This window comes from Neovison vison, chromosome 6, assembly GCF_020171115.1.
Source record: "Neovison vison isolate M4711 chromosome 6, ASM_NN_V1, whole genome shotgun sequence".
NCBI classification, from domain to species: domain Eukaryota; kingdom Metazoa; phylum Chordata; class Mammalia; order Carnivora; family Mustelidae; genus Neogale; species Neogale vison.
Genome location: NC_058096.1, coordinates 118,787,356 through 118,800,389, shown reverse-complemented (window position 1 = coordinate 118,800,389; position 13,034 = coordinate 118,787,356). Strand labels below are relative to the sequence as shown.

At 36.7% G+C, this 13,034-nt stretch overlaps 1 protein-coding gene across 1 annotated transcript in view; it reads right to left on the bottom strand.

Moving 5' to 3' along the window:
- The window catches only part of FYTTD1 (forty-two-three domain containing 1), a 33,371-nt gene that overhangs the window by 10,532 nt on the left and 9,805 nt on the right, over positions 1 to 13,034 (bottom strand). The window contains exons 3-4 of the mRNA XM_044252129.1: positions 5,960 to 6,108; positions 255 to 367 (exon numbers count right to left, since the gene is read on the bottom strand). Coding sequence (XP_044108064.1) covers positions 255 to 367; positions 5,960 to 6,108 — 262 coding nt within the window. The remainder of the gene's footprint in view (positions 1 to 254; positions 368 to 5,959; positions 6,109 to 13,034) is intronic.

Below are 13,034 nucleotides of genomic sequence, written 5' to 3'. Positions count from 1 at the left end.
ATATGCAAACAGAGATATTAAAGCAGACAGATGCTTCTTTAAGTTTATAATTTGTTAAATTCATCAATAATAGTGGGTCTAAGAAATTAAGAAAGCCATTACTGAATGCTTCCACATTGGATGTTCAAAGAGACATCCCAAATATGTGTCTTGAAAATGACCATTACAAATATATTCATTTGATCATTTAGGTGCAAGAAGTGTTATCTTTATTTATTCAGGATAACACAGTATTACCATATTTGAGTACTTACTTTCTATTTAACTGGTTAGGTCTCTTGAGAACTGCAACTGCTTTTCTCTGTACTTCATTTTGTCTCAGAAGGCTGGCCTTCCTTTTTAATGCTGGAAAATATCGTTCTATATTCTTTCAGAAGGCAAAAAACTATGTTAAGAGATTGCTTTTTGCTATACACCCTACTACAATAAACATTTCTCAAGCAGAATAAACAGAGACTGCTGAGATGTACACGTTATTAGAGAAGCTAAAATGACTTGAAAATCTCCAGTCTAAGGGACTAAAAAGATAGCAACCACATCCATACTTAAAATACTTTCAGCAAAAGAAGAATCCTTTTTTCTATTCTGGATATGTTCACTTAGGTATTCTGGGGGATGCACAGGGAAACATGGCCCTAGAGCTCAAGAGAAGAATCAGGAAGCCAGAAACATAAATTAAGGAATCACTTTTATAAACATGATTTTTGATTACCAAGTGAAGGATAAGAGGGCCAAGTTCCAAAACAAATGTGTGAAAAAAAGGAGGTTATGACAGGAGGTCATATGCTGAGGTGGTTACCTCAGCAAAGAAGTCTGAGTAGAGAGTTACAAGGAAGAAAAGGAATCAAGAAAATAAGCATGTGAAATGTACACTTTTTCTCCCTTACATATATAAATTCAATCCAGCATTAAAGCCTAATTCAGATTGTCATATTTTCCATGACTTTTCAAAAGTTCTTGGCAATACAAAATGTTCTCTTTTTTTCCTAAAGATTTTATTTATTTATTTGACAGAGAAACACAGCCAGAGAGGGAACACAAGCAGAGGGAATGGGAGAAGCAGGCTTCCTGCCAAGCAGGGAGCCCAATGTGGGACTCGATCCCAGGACCATGGAACCATAACCTGAGCCGAAGGCAGACACAGGCAACCTATAAACAGTATCTTAAACTTAATCTAGATTACTTTATTGTATTTCAAAAACATCAACTGACTAAAAAAACATAAAAATTGTAAGTCTTCATTTTCATGAACATTTGGAAAAGAAGTAAATGTAAAGTCAAGGATAAAGAATATCAAGAGTATAGAGGAAATGTTAGGAAATTAGACTAATAACCCATTTCAAACTTTGTATTCTGTCTTTAATAACAACACCAAGTATCATTTTATGGGTAAATGTAAGTTCCCTCTATGCTGCTGTCACATGTTTTCTTCCTTCAAAATACCTCCCATATTCAACCATACAGTTATTTGTATGATAACTTATTTAATGTTTATCTCAGCTCTCCATGAGGGATATTCTACTGAGCTACTGCAGAATTCCTTACATCTAGCACATAGTCAGTACCCAACCACATTAATTAAATGATAAAAACACAGACTAAGATAATTACAATCCATTAATACATGCCGAACATATTCCATGGATCTAACGTTTGTATATATGCATAAATGTGTTTTTTTAAAAGTGTAAGGGGGGTGGCACCTAGGTGGCTCAGTTGGTTGAGTGTCTGCCTTCGGCTCAGATCATGATCCCCATGTCCCAGCTCAGTGGGGAGTCCACTTCTCTTTCTTTCTCCCTACTTGTGCTCTCTTTCTCTCAAATGGATAAATAAAAATAAATAAATAAATGTGAAAAGGTAAGTTTTTCTTTCACAATAATTTTGATATAAAAAATTATACCTTGAGTGGAAAAACTTTAAGGTATTCAAATTTTATGTCAATTTTACTAAGGCATTATTTAACATACAGTAAAATTTTAGGTGTACAATTTGATGAATTTTAGTTATTACATATAATCACGTAATGACATCAAAATCAAGATATAGAACACTGCACTCATCCTAAAACATTTCCTTGTGCCCCTCTGCAGTCAATTCCCTTCCATGACCTTACTCCCCACAAGGCAATGACTGATCTGTCACTACAGTTTAGCCTTTTCTACAATTTCAAATAAATGGAATCATAGAGAACATAGTACTATGTTTTCCTTTTGCTTAGCATGATGTTTTGAGGTGTATCTGTGCTGTCATATACATTGATGTATTCCTTTTTTATTGCTAAATAGAATTCCATAGTATGGAGACATTTATTTTCATTGTTAAAACCAGACAAGTGATTAAAACCACCCATTAAGGGGTGCCTGGGTGGCTCAGTGGGTTAAGCCACTGCCTTTGGCTCAGGTCAGGATCTCAGGGTCCTGGGATCGAGCCCCGCATCAGGCTCTGCTCAGCGGAGAACCTGCTTCCCCCTCTCTCTCTGCCTACTTGTGTACTTGTGATCTCTCTGTCAAATAAATACATAAAATCTTAAAAAAAAAAAACAAAAAAAACCACCCATTAGTGGGAAATAGCTTCTATACATACACAACAGCAACACAACTTTTTTTTTTTAAGATTTTATGTATTTATTTGACATACACACACACACACAAAGATCACAAGTAGGTAGAGAGGCAGGCAGAGAGAGAGGGGGGGAAGCAGGCTCCCTCCTGAGCAGAGAGCCTGACACGGGACTCGATCCCAGGACCCTGAGATCATGACCCAAGCTGAAGGCAGCAGCTGAACCCAATGAGCCACCCAGGCACCCCAGCAACACAACTTTTTAAGTTGACAGAAGTACTAAATGGTTTACTATTACCAAAGTCAAGTTAAAAGTAATACAAAACAGGGGCACCTGGGTTGCTCAGTTGGTTAAGTGTCTGCCTTCAGCTCAGGTCATGATCCCCAGGTCCTGGGATCAAGTCCCGCATCAGGCTCCTTGTTCAGTGGGGAGTCTACTTCTCCCTCTCCCTCTCTCTCTGCCTCTCCCCCATGCTTACGTGTTTTCTCTCTCTCTCTCAAATAAATAAATAAAATATTTTTTAAAATTAAATTTTAAAATTTAATTTAATTTTAAAAACATTTTTTTAAAGTTCTGTGGAACATAACATACTCTTCAAGCTTTGGGAAATTCTGAATCAAACAGAAAAAAATTACAGAATTGATACTGACGAAATTATATATGTCACTGGAAAAACCTCTAAAGAACATAAACACAACTTTAACCTGATGGGTTATTTTTAATTGACTCTAAACAACAAAGAGGAAAAAAAACCTCATTACTGGAGGCAACCATTCCCCTGTTGGCACAGCTACTTGCTCTCAGTAAATACTAGTTATATAAATGGTAGGCTATCTTCCCAGTCATTCCCTTCACAGATAAGAAAATGTATTTTGGGGGCACCTGGGTGGTTCAGTAGGTTAAAGCCTCTGCCTTTGGCTTGGGTCATGATCCCAGGGTCCTGGGATGGAGCCCCAAATCAGGCTCTCTGCTCAGCAGGGAGCCTGCTTCCCCCTATCTCTCTGCCTCTCTCTCTGCCTACTTGTGATCTCATTCTCTCTCTCTGTCAAATAAATAATCTTTTAAAAAATGTATTTTTATCAAAATAAAATCTCACTAATTCACATAAGCTATGGAAAATGAGAGATAAAGTAACAACATCTAATTATCGTCAGAACTTTTTTAAGGTGTAAAATTCCTAAGTACATATAACAATTCAAGGCCAATTAAGCTATTATGGTATATGTTTAAAGAACAGAAAAAGATAATAAGTTATTTATATGGAAAAAGGTTTCTAATTTGCTATAAAATAATCTGCTTCACAAGTACTGTATTTTATCCTAATCAGACTACTAATCTTATTCAGGCTGAAAAGGGTTTTAAGAAACAGCACTTTTCAAACTTTACCTTTGCCAAAATCATTCAACTTTGAATAAATATATCTTAATATTCAGTACATTCTTATATTCTATAATTAACATTTTCAATTTTCACTATTTTCTAACAACTAAAAAGACCACATGTAGTAATTTAGTATTTTTACTGGGTAAAAGTAATTAGATAGCAGTTAATCCCAACCTCCCTTCCAGTATCCATATCTCATTAACATTTTCCTATTTTTAACAATCAGTAAACTGTGTGATAAAAGTTTTAGAGGCAAAAACGACTGCCGGTGGTGGCAGAACTGAAAAGTTATGGAATCTAAGACAGTTGTGGTTCTTAACCAGAATATGCACATTAAAAACAATATAAGGAATGAGGTCCTGATTTTTTTTTTACAAGTATGTATTACACCTGCATGATCAGAGAAACCAAAAAAATTAAAAAACAGAAGAGCAGAACATGGACATCCTTGGTGGCTTGGACTTACTAAACTTAAGAATTGAAGAAAAAATACTAAAAAAAAAAAAAAAAAAAAAAAAATACTTGTGAAACTATCTGAAGGAATGTTTCAGCCAATTCAAAAATTACTCATTGAGAAGTAAATAAACCTTCACTTAAAATTTTAAAAGTAGGAGCACCTGGGGGACTCAGTGGGTTAAAGCCTCTGCCTTCAGCTCAGGTCATGATCCCAGGGCCTGGGATCGAGGCCCGCATCGGGCTCTCTGCTCAGTGGGGAGCCTGCTCCTCTCTCTCTCTCTCTCTCTGCCTGCCTCTCTGCCTACTTGTGTTCTCTGTCAAATAAATAAATAAAATCTTAAAAAAAAAATTTGAGGGACGCCTGGGTGGCTCAGTTGGTTGGACAAATGCCTTCGGCTCAGGGCGTGATCCTGGAGTCCCGGGATCGAGTCCCGCATCAGGCTCCCAGCTCCATGGGGAGTCAGCTTTGCTCTCTGACCTTCTCCTCGCTCGTGCTCTCTCTCACTGTCTCTCTCTCTCAAAATAAATAAAATCTTTAAAAAAAAAAAAAAAATTTGAAAATTAGTTAACTTACAATGGGTAAACCATTGTAATCTAATTAAAAATTGGTATCTATCCCAGAGAAATAAAAACCTATGACCATACAGACTTACTTACATTCACAGCCGCATTATTCACAATACCCAAAACTGGAAATAACCAAAATGTCCAGAAACTGGTGAATGAATAAATAAAATATGGTATATCCATAAAACAGAGTATTATTCAGCAATACAAAAAGGAAAACATCATAACTAAATGCCAGATCACATATTGTCATATGATTCCCTTTATATGAAATGTGCAGAAAAGACAAGTTTATAGAAAACCTACAGAACGGGGGTGCCTGGGTGGCTCAGTGGGTTAAGCCGCTGCCTTCGGCTCAGGTCATGATCTCGCGTCCCGGGATCGAGTCCCGCATCGGGCTCTCTGCTCAGCAGGGAGCCTGCTTCCTCCTCTCTCTCTGCCTGCCTCTCTGCCTACTTGTGATCTCTCTCTGTGTCAAATAAATAAATAAAACCTTAAAAAAAAAAAAACAAAACCTACAGAACGTACATTAATGGTTCCCTGAGGCAAATGATGAGGTATGACTACAAATGGACATGAGATTTCTTTTTAGAGTGACAGAACTATTGTAAGGTTAGATAGTTGTGATAATTGTACAACTCTGTAAATTTTCTAAAATTCACTGAATTATACACTTAAAAAGATGCATTTTATAGTATAAAATTAAACCTCAATGACCTGTTAAAAACTGTACATACACAAACACACACAGGCAAAGGAAATCAGAAACCTATAAAAAATTTCACATTGATTTTATATAAGAACATGGAAATTTAGGTATTTTTCATGAATGACAATGATTTCTTTTTTACATTAAGATCCAAAGCACTAGACAAAAAAAATCAAAATATTCAAATGAAATACTCTCTCAAGGAAACATTGCACTCATTCACAGAAATATTAACACAACTAAAGGGAAGGGGTACCTGATGCAGGATTAAGCCATCATCCTACCTTATCACTTAGAGGTGGTCGATTCATAGGACTAATTCCTTTTCGAATTCCAGTTGCTTTCCTAGCTGCAAGGCCAGTGATAACTCCATAAGGACGTCTCTTTCCAGGCATTACTCTTCCTCTACGGTTCAGACTATTCTTGCCAAAACCTGTAGGTTTGGAAAAAAAAAAAAAAATCAATCTAAGAATGCAATTGAAGGGCACACAGGTCATAGGGTATTCTATTTCTTAAGCAGAGTGGAAGGTATGAGGGTTTTATTTTTCATTTATTATTTATATAATATTTCTTATATCACTATTATATATTATTGCATTATTTACAAGTACTTTTGAAATTTTTGAAATTTCAAAATTACATATTTCATTTTTAAAGAGGTAATAAACTGCACCAGCAAGGGTTTTGTTGGTGTAATGGATGGCAAGGGACTGTAAGATTCTCCTATCTCCCTGGTAGCTACCCTCTCTCTTGCGTTACTTTCTCAATGAACAACTTTCCCTGGGCAATGTGGTGTCCACTACCATGCACTTACCAAATACTTGAAATATGACTAGTCTGAATTAAGATGTAATAAAAAGGTACAGTATTTCACTAATAACTTTGTATTAATTATATGCTACAAAGATATTTTGGATACACAGCATTAAATAAAATATATTATTCATATGCGGCTCACATTTTACTTCTATTGAAGGACACTGAACTTGAGTGGGTCACTATCTCATATCCCATTTACTATGTTGCAATCTGGCTTATTTTCATTTCTACTGTATTTAAACTACTTTTGTTAAAGACCCTATTGAGTTCCAATGAATATATCTTAATCTCTGAGCCATGTGACACAACTTGACTTTGTCTTTCCACTGTATATTTTATTTATTTTAATATATTATTTAAAGATTTTATTTATTTATTTGAGAGAGAGAGAGACAGCCAGAGAGAGAACAAACAGGGGAGAGAGGGAGAAGCAGACTCCCCACTGAGCAGGGAGCTCGAAGAGGGGTTCTATCCTAGGGTCCTGGAACATGACCTGAGCCAAAAAGGCAGCTGCTTAACTGACTGAGCCACCCAGGTGCCCCTAAGTATTTTCTAATTACAAAAAAATGAACATGTTCATTGCAGACATCTTAATATAAAGTACAAATGAAAATAAAAGTCACCCATTATCCCACCATCTTGGGACAACCACTAACATTCCAGCTCTTGCTAGTCTTTTCTTTTACTCCTACACATTTAAAAAATTAACGTTTTCAGTTTCAACTATTTTTTAAGCAACTCAAAAGACTATCATGGAGCTAATTCACAATTTTGTAGTACCATCTAGAAGGTACACTGAATCGATCTTCCTGGCAACAATACTTCATAGTCTGTGTATTATTTTGTAGTGTGCATTAACACTGCATTGTAAATATTATCCCATGTTTTTAATATTCTTTCATTGTATTATTTTTTTAAGTAGGCTCCAAGCCCAATGAGGAGCTTGAACTCATGACCCTGAGATCAAGAGTCACATGCTCTACAAACTAAGCCAGACAATAGGCTACCCTCATTGTATTATTTTTAATACAATGTGCCTTACTTGATCTAAAAACCTCACAATGACCACTTCAATTACTTCTAATATTAAATTATTATAAATAACATTTTTGGGGGGAGGTGAAGATGCAACAAACTTTTATTTAACTCATTAATAAAAGCATAGCAGGGAAACGAATCCAGGTCCAAAGGATTTTATATTCAGTGGCAGACAAAAGGAATATTTAAATAAGATAGCTATAAGAAGACACAAAACCGGAAAATGCCTTACAGGGGTGGAGGGAGCATGATTTTCAGGATTATTTTTTCTACTGGACAATTTCAAAAACCCTACTTTATCAATTATATATATATTTACCTCTGACTTTACAAAGTTGCAAAGTATCAGTAATATGGACTAAGAACATTGTTACAAGGACATACGTTTATTTTTTTAATTTTTAAATTTTTTAAAAAAGATTTTATATATTTATTTGGCAGAGATCACAAGTAGGCAGAGAGGCAGGCAGAGAGAGAGGAAGGGAAGCAGGCTCCCTGCTGAGCGGAGAGCCTGATGTGGGGCTCGATTCCAGGACCCTGGGATCATGACCTGAGCTGAAGGCAGAAGCTCTAACTCACTGAGCCACCCAGGCGCCCCGAGAAGGACATACATTTAATCAATACTATATAGCTAGTCAAATTTACATTTCTTTAGATTTCTAGAGGTAATATTTTCATACACATCTGATCATTTCTTCAAGATATAAATTTCTAGAAGTTGAAATGCTATATCAAATAGTAAAACAAATTAAGGAATTTGGTTCATGTAGTAAAAAATCTCCTTTAGAATGACTATATTTATTCATATTACCAGGAACATAAGGGTGCCAACTTTTTCCACATCACTGACAATGCTGAATGTTCTTTTTAATCTTTCTCACTTAGTATTTGAAAAAAAAAAAAAAATCTTGTCTTCTTTGGTAGTTCACTATTGAGAATGAACATTTTCCATGTGTTTTTGGCTACTGCTATTCTACCATCCATGAACTGTCATGTCATAAGCAGGTTTCCTGGGGTCAAGTTTTAATATCCTTTGATAGTTTTTTTTTTAAAGATTTTATTTATTTATTTGAGGGAGAGACAGAACAACCAGTGGGAGCAGACAGAGGGAAAGGGAGAAGCAGGTTCCCCACCGAGCAAGGAACCCAATGCATGACTCAGTCCCAAGGACCTGGGATCATGACCTGAGCGAAGGCAGACACCCAAGCAACTGAGCCACCCAGATGCCCCAATATCTTTTGATACTTGGAAAGAATTTTATTAAATTTATAATTAATTTTTTAGGAATTGACATCTTTACAATATTCATGAACAAAGTATGTCTTGCCACTTTATTCAAGTCTTCTCATCACTAAACTCAGTAAAGCTTTAAACTTTTCCTCACGTAAGTCTTATGTCTTTCTTGAGTTTATTACTATGTATTTTATGTATTTTGTTGTCAATCACAAAAAGACCCCTTTTCTAACAATAATTTTCATAGTGTCACTCCTGGGATACCAAGAGCTATTAAGTTTTTAATTAATATCTTTTAATCAGCCATCCTACTGAACTTATTATTTTTTTTTAAGATTTTATTTATTTGACAGAGAGAGAGACAGCGAGAGAGGGAACACAAGCAGGGGAGTGGGAGAGGGAGAAGGAGGCTTCCCACAGAGCAGGAAGCCAGATGCAGGGCTTGATCCCAGGATCCAAGGATCATGACCTGAGCTAAAGGCAGGTACTCAATGACTGAGCCACCCAGGAGCCCTGCACTGAACTTATTTTTAGTTCTATGGTCTTTCAAATTATTTTCTTGGGGGAAAAGTGAATTATTTTCTTGGGATTTCTGAGCAACAACTGTTATCACCTACAAATGGTAGTCTTTTTTCTAATTGCACCCCAAATTCTTCTATTTCTTAATGCAATGGCCAGAAGTTCCAGAGAACCATACTAAGTAACAATTGTGGTATTGGGCACTTTTATTTTTATTTTTTTCTTAAGATTTTATCTATTTATTTGACAGAGAGAGAACACAAGCAGAGAAAGCTGCAGGCAGAAGGAAACAGAGAAGCAGACTCCCCACTCAGCAGGCAGGCCAATGAAGGACTCAATCCCAGGACCCCAGGATTATGACCTGAACTAAAGGCTTAACCAACTGAGCAACCCAGATGCCCTGTGCACTTCTATTTTGGAATTCTAATTTTGGGGGGGGAATGTCTTTAGAATGGTATCCTGTATAGTACGACACACCTGCAATATGGTAACAGGTCTTCTAAGGGAAAAGTTTCACAGCCAAATGGAAAAACAACAACAACAACAACAACTGGCTTTCTTTACTACAGGATTTCTTAGGACTAATGTGTGTGTTCCATCTCTAAGTTGGGGATAATAGGGTATGTATTCCCAAACTTACCTAACTCCAGAATGCTTTTGTGTAGTGTGCATATTTTGAGAACGGAGTTCAACAAGACAGGAAAACTTGTTTTAATGGCTGAACCATTTACCAATTTACTGCCCTTCAGCTCCCAATTCACTTTTTACTGCCCTGCTTCTATTATAGGAACATTTCTCTTACCAGCGGGCACAGTGTTAAGTTTTCTAAATAGAGGGCACTGGAGAGACTCTAGAGAAAGGATTTTTTCTTTCAGTTTCCAGTGCACCCCTCAAAGACTTATTCTAGGACACAGAACACCTAGTGGCAGTCATTATCCCTCCCCTGTAAGATGAGACTGGTGAGGCACAAGAAGCACTAAAGGCACAAAATCTAAGTGTGAATTACACCTTAAATGCTGGGCCCTAGGCATCTGTCCGGATCTAGTCCTAGCCATCACTAGTTCTGGCCCTACTCATCCTTCATTGAATTTAAGTTGCATCACCTCCACAGGTGGCTTCCTAGTGAGTTCCACCAGAACGGCAACTCCGTGTGACAGAGTTCTTCCAGATCTGTTCCCTTGTTGGGTACTCTGCCTCAGTCCTAAAGTACTGATTACTTTTATAACCAGAGGAAAAGCAATAAAGACACAACTTTTTAAATTGTAAAATCAAATTACTGGGTATTTATTTAAGTAATCTCTACACCCAATGTGGGGCTCGAACTCATGACCTTGAGATCAAGCATCACACACTCTTCTGACTGAGCCAGCCAGGTGCTCTTTGAAACCAAATTATTGTTATTCTATGTGTGATTTCCTTCTAGAATTGAAACCAAATAAAGATTAAGCATGTTGAGGGAACCTGTACACTTAAATTAAATCTACAACTACTGTTATTTTTATCTGTATTAAATATGAAAGATACCATTAACTCTGTTAACACACTGTGCTGAGTATTTTTTTTTTTTAAGATTTTATTTATTTATTTGACAGACAGAGATCACAAGCAGGCAGAGAGGCAGGCAGGAAGAGAGAGAGGGGGAAGCAGGCTTTCCGCCAAGCACGGAACCCAACAAGGGGCTCGATCCCAGGACTCTGGGATCACGACCTGAGCCAAAGGCAGAGGCTTTAACCCACTGAGCCACCCAGGTGCCCCTATGCTGAGTACTTTAAACAAGAACTTGATGGGCTGATGACAACATCTTAATTGTGCAGAAGAGCAAAGTGAGGTGAAGCACAGTAACTACCCAGATGTCACAGTTACAAAATGGCACAGCCATCAATCTAGGTTAGTGTGGCTCCAAAACCTGAAAACTTTCCAAACTGTAATATAAAAACTAAAGAATAAAAGGTAAAAAATATAAGCTAGGATACATTTCCAAAGAGAAAAAAACAATTATTATAGAAAAAGTGGGCTCTCAGCTAGGCATTATAAAACAGCAAAATTTGATTAGGAACATAAACATAAACTTACAAGTACAAAGACATGGTTAACCACAACATAATGAGATACAGTCTAGGGAAAAGAATAAGAAATAAATGAATGTTGTGTCCTCAAATCAGAGGGCTTCATGTGGGGATAAAGAATGTATGTGACAAGTAATGAGGGGTCAAAGAATTCATGATCAAGTTACATCAGTCTTGAAGCAGTATCTTTGAATCAAAGAGGGAGAAAGAAAATTAAAAATTAAAAAAAAAGAATTAATAATCTTCTTTATTTTTTTCAAATATGTACTACAATAATTTCTTCTGGTTTTAAATGATATTTTTAAATAATAAACTTCTGTTTTAAGCTCTCAAAAAAAAAAAAAAGAGGGAGAAAGAAGGCAATGAGACCATTTCAGATGCTACTATAGTACTCAAATGTGACATGATAAAAAATGCAGAGTGGAACAAAGAAATCTGAAATTTCAAAAGAATGAATGAATTAGCAAAGAGAAAGATTAAAGTGAGAAGGAATCCATTATTATACCAAAGCTTTCAGTTTAGATGAGAAAGACTCATGAGAAAAGTCTCACTAACAAGAATGAAACTGATTAAAAGGAGAAAGTAAGAGATAGAATTCTATTCCTGACTGCCTTCTATTTCTGACTGCTGTAGTCATTGTTACCATACTCATTATCCTTTCCACTTTTATTTCTATGAGTGGCTTCTCTACCTTCTAGCAAGTTTAGATCATCCATTTCCCCTCCCTCCCTTTATACCTTTAAACAAACTTCACCAGCTGTACCTCAATTTTAGCAATGGTTCTATTTTTCACCCTTTCATTGTCACATTTCATAAAGACAGACCTATACATACTGTCCAATTCTCTCCCCTCTCCCCACTTACCTTCTGTGTCTTATATTCTAAAAAGCATTATGGGGTACTAAACACATCATCTAATATAGTAAGTCCTTTCTTAGTTTTATTTTTTTAAGTAAGCTCTATGCCCAACATGGGGCTTGCACTCACAACCCCAAGATAAAGAGTAGCATGCTCTATGAACTCAGCCAGCCAGAAGCCCCACCTTTTCTTAGTTTTCATCCATTCCTGCCCCTCTAGAAAGTTCTCTCCCGTCTTTTCAGAGCATCTTCATTCTTATTACTTTAACTACTACCACTATGAAGACCCTTTCTTTCACATTTTCAGCTATACTAGAGCAGCAGTTTAACCCTAGCCATGTATCAGAACCATGTATGGAGCTTTAAAAAAAAAAAATCCCTAGGGACGCCTGGGTGATTCAGTTGGTTGGACAAATGCCTTCTGCTCAGGTCATGATCCTGGAGTCCCGGGATCGAGTCCCGCATCGGGCTTCCAGCTCCATGGGGAGTCTGCTTCTCTCTCTGACCTTCTCCTCGCTCATGCTCTCTCTCACTGTCTCTCTCTCAAATAAATAAATAAAATCTTTTATAAATAAATAAATAAATAAAATCCCTAGGCCCAACTTCTGCAGATTCTGCTTCAGTAAAAACAGAGTGTAGCCAGAATATCAGTCTAGTTTATAAAGCTCCACAGGGTGCTCGCTTCAGCAGCACATATACTATAAAGCTCCACAGGTGTGACAATGAAAAACTAGAGACAGGAATTTTCATTTTACATTTGAATCCTTACCCCAATCCCTTCATGAATTTCTCTCATATACTTATCAACTTGCCTCAGTAGTTTATGG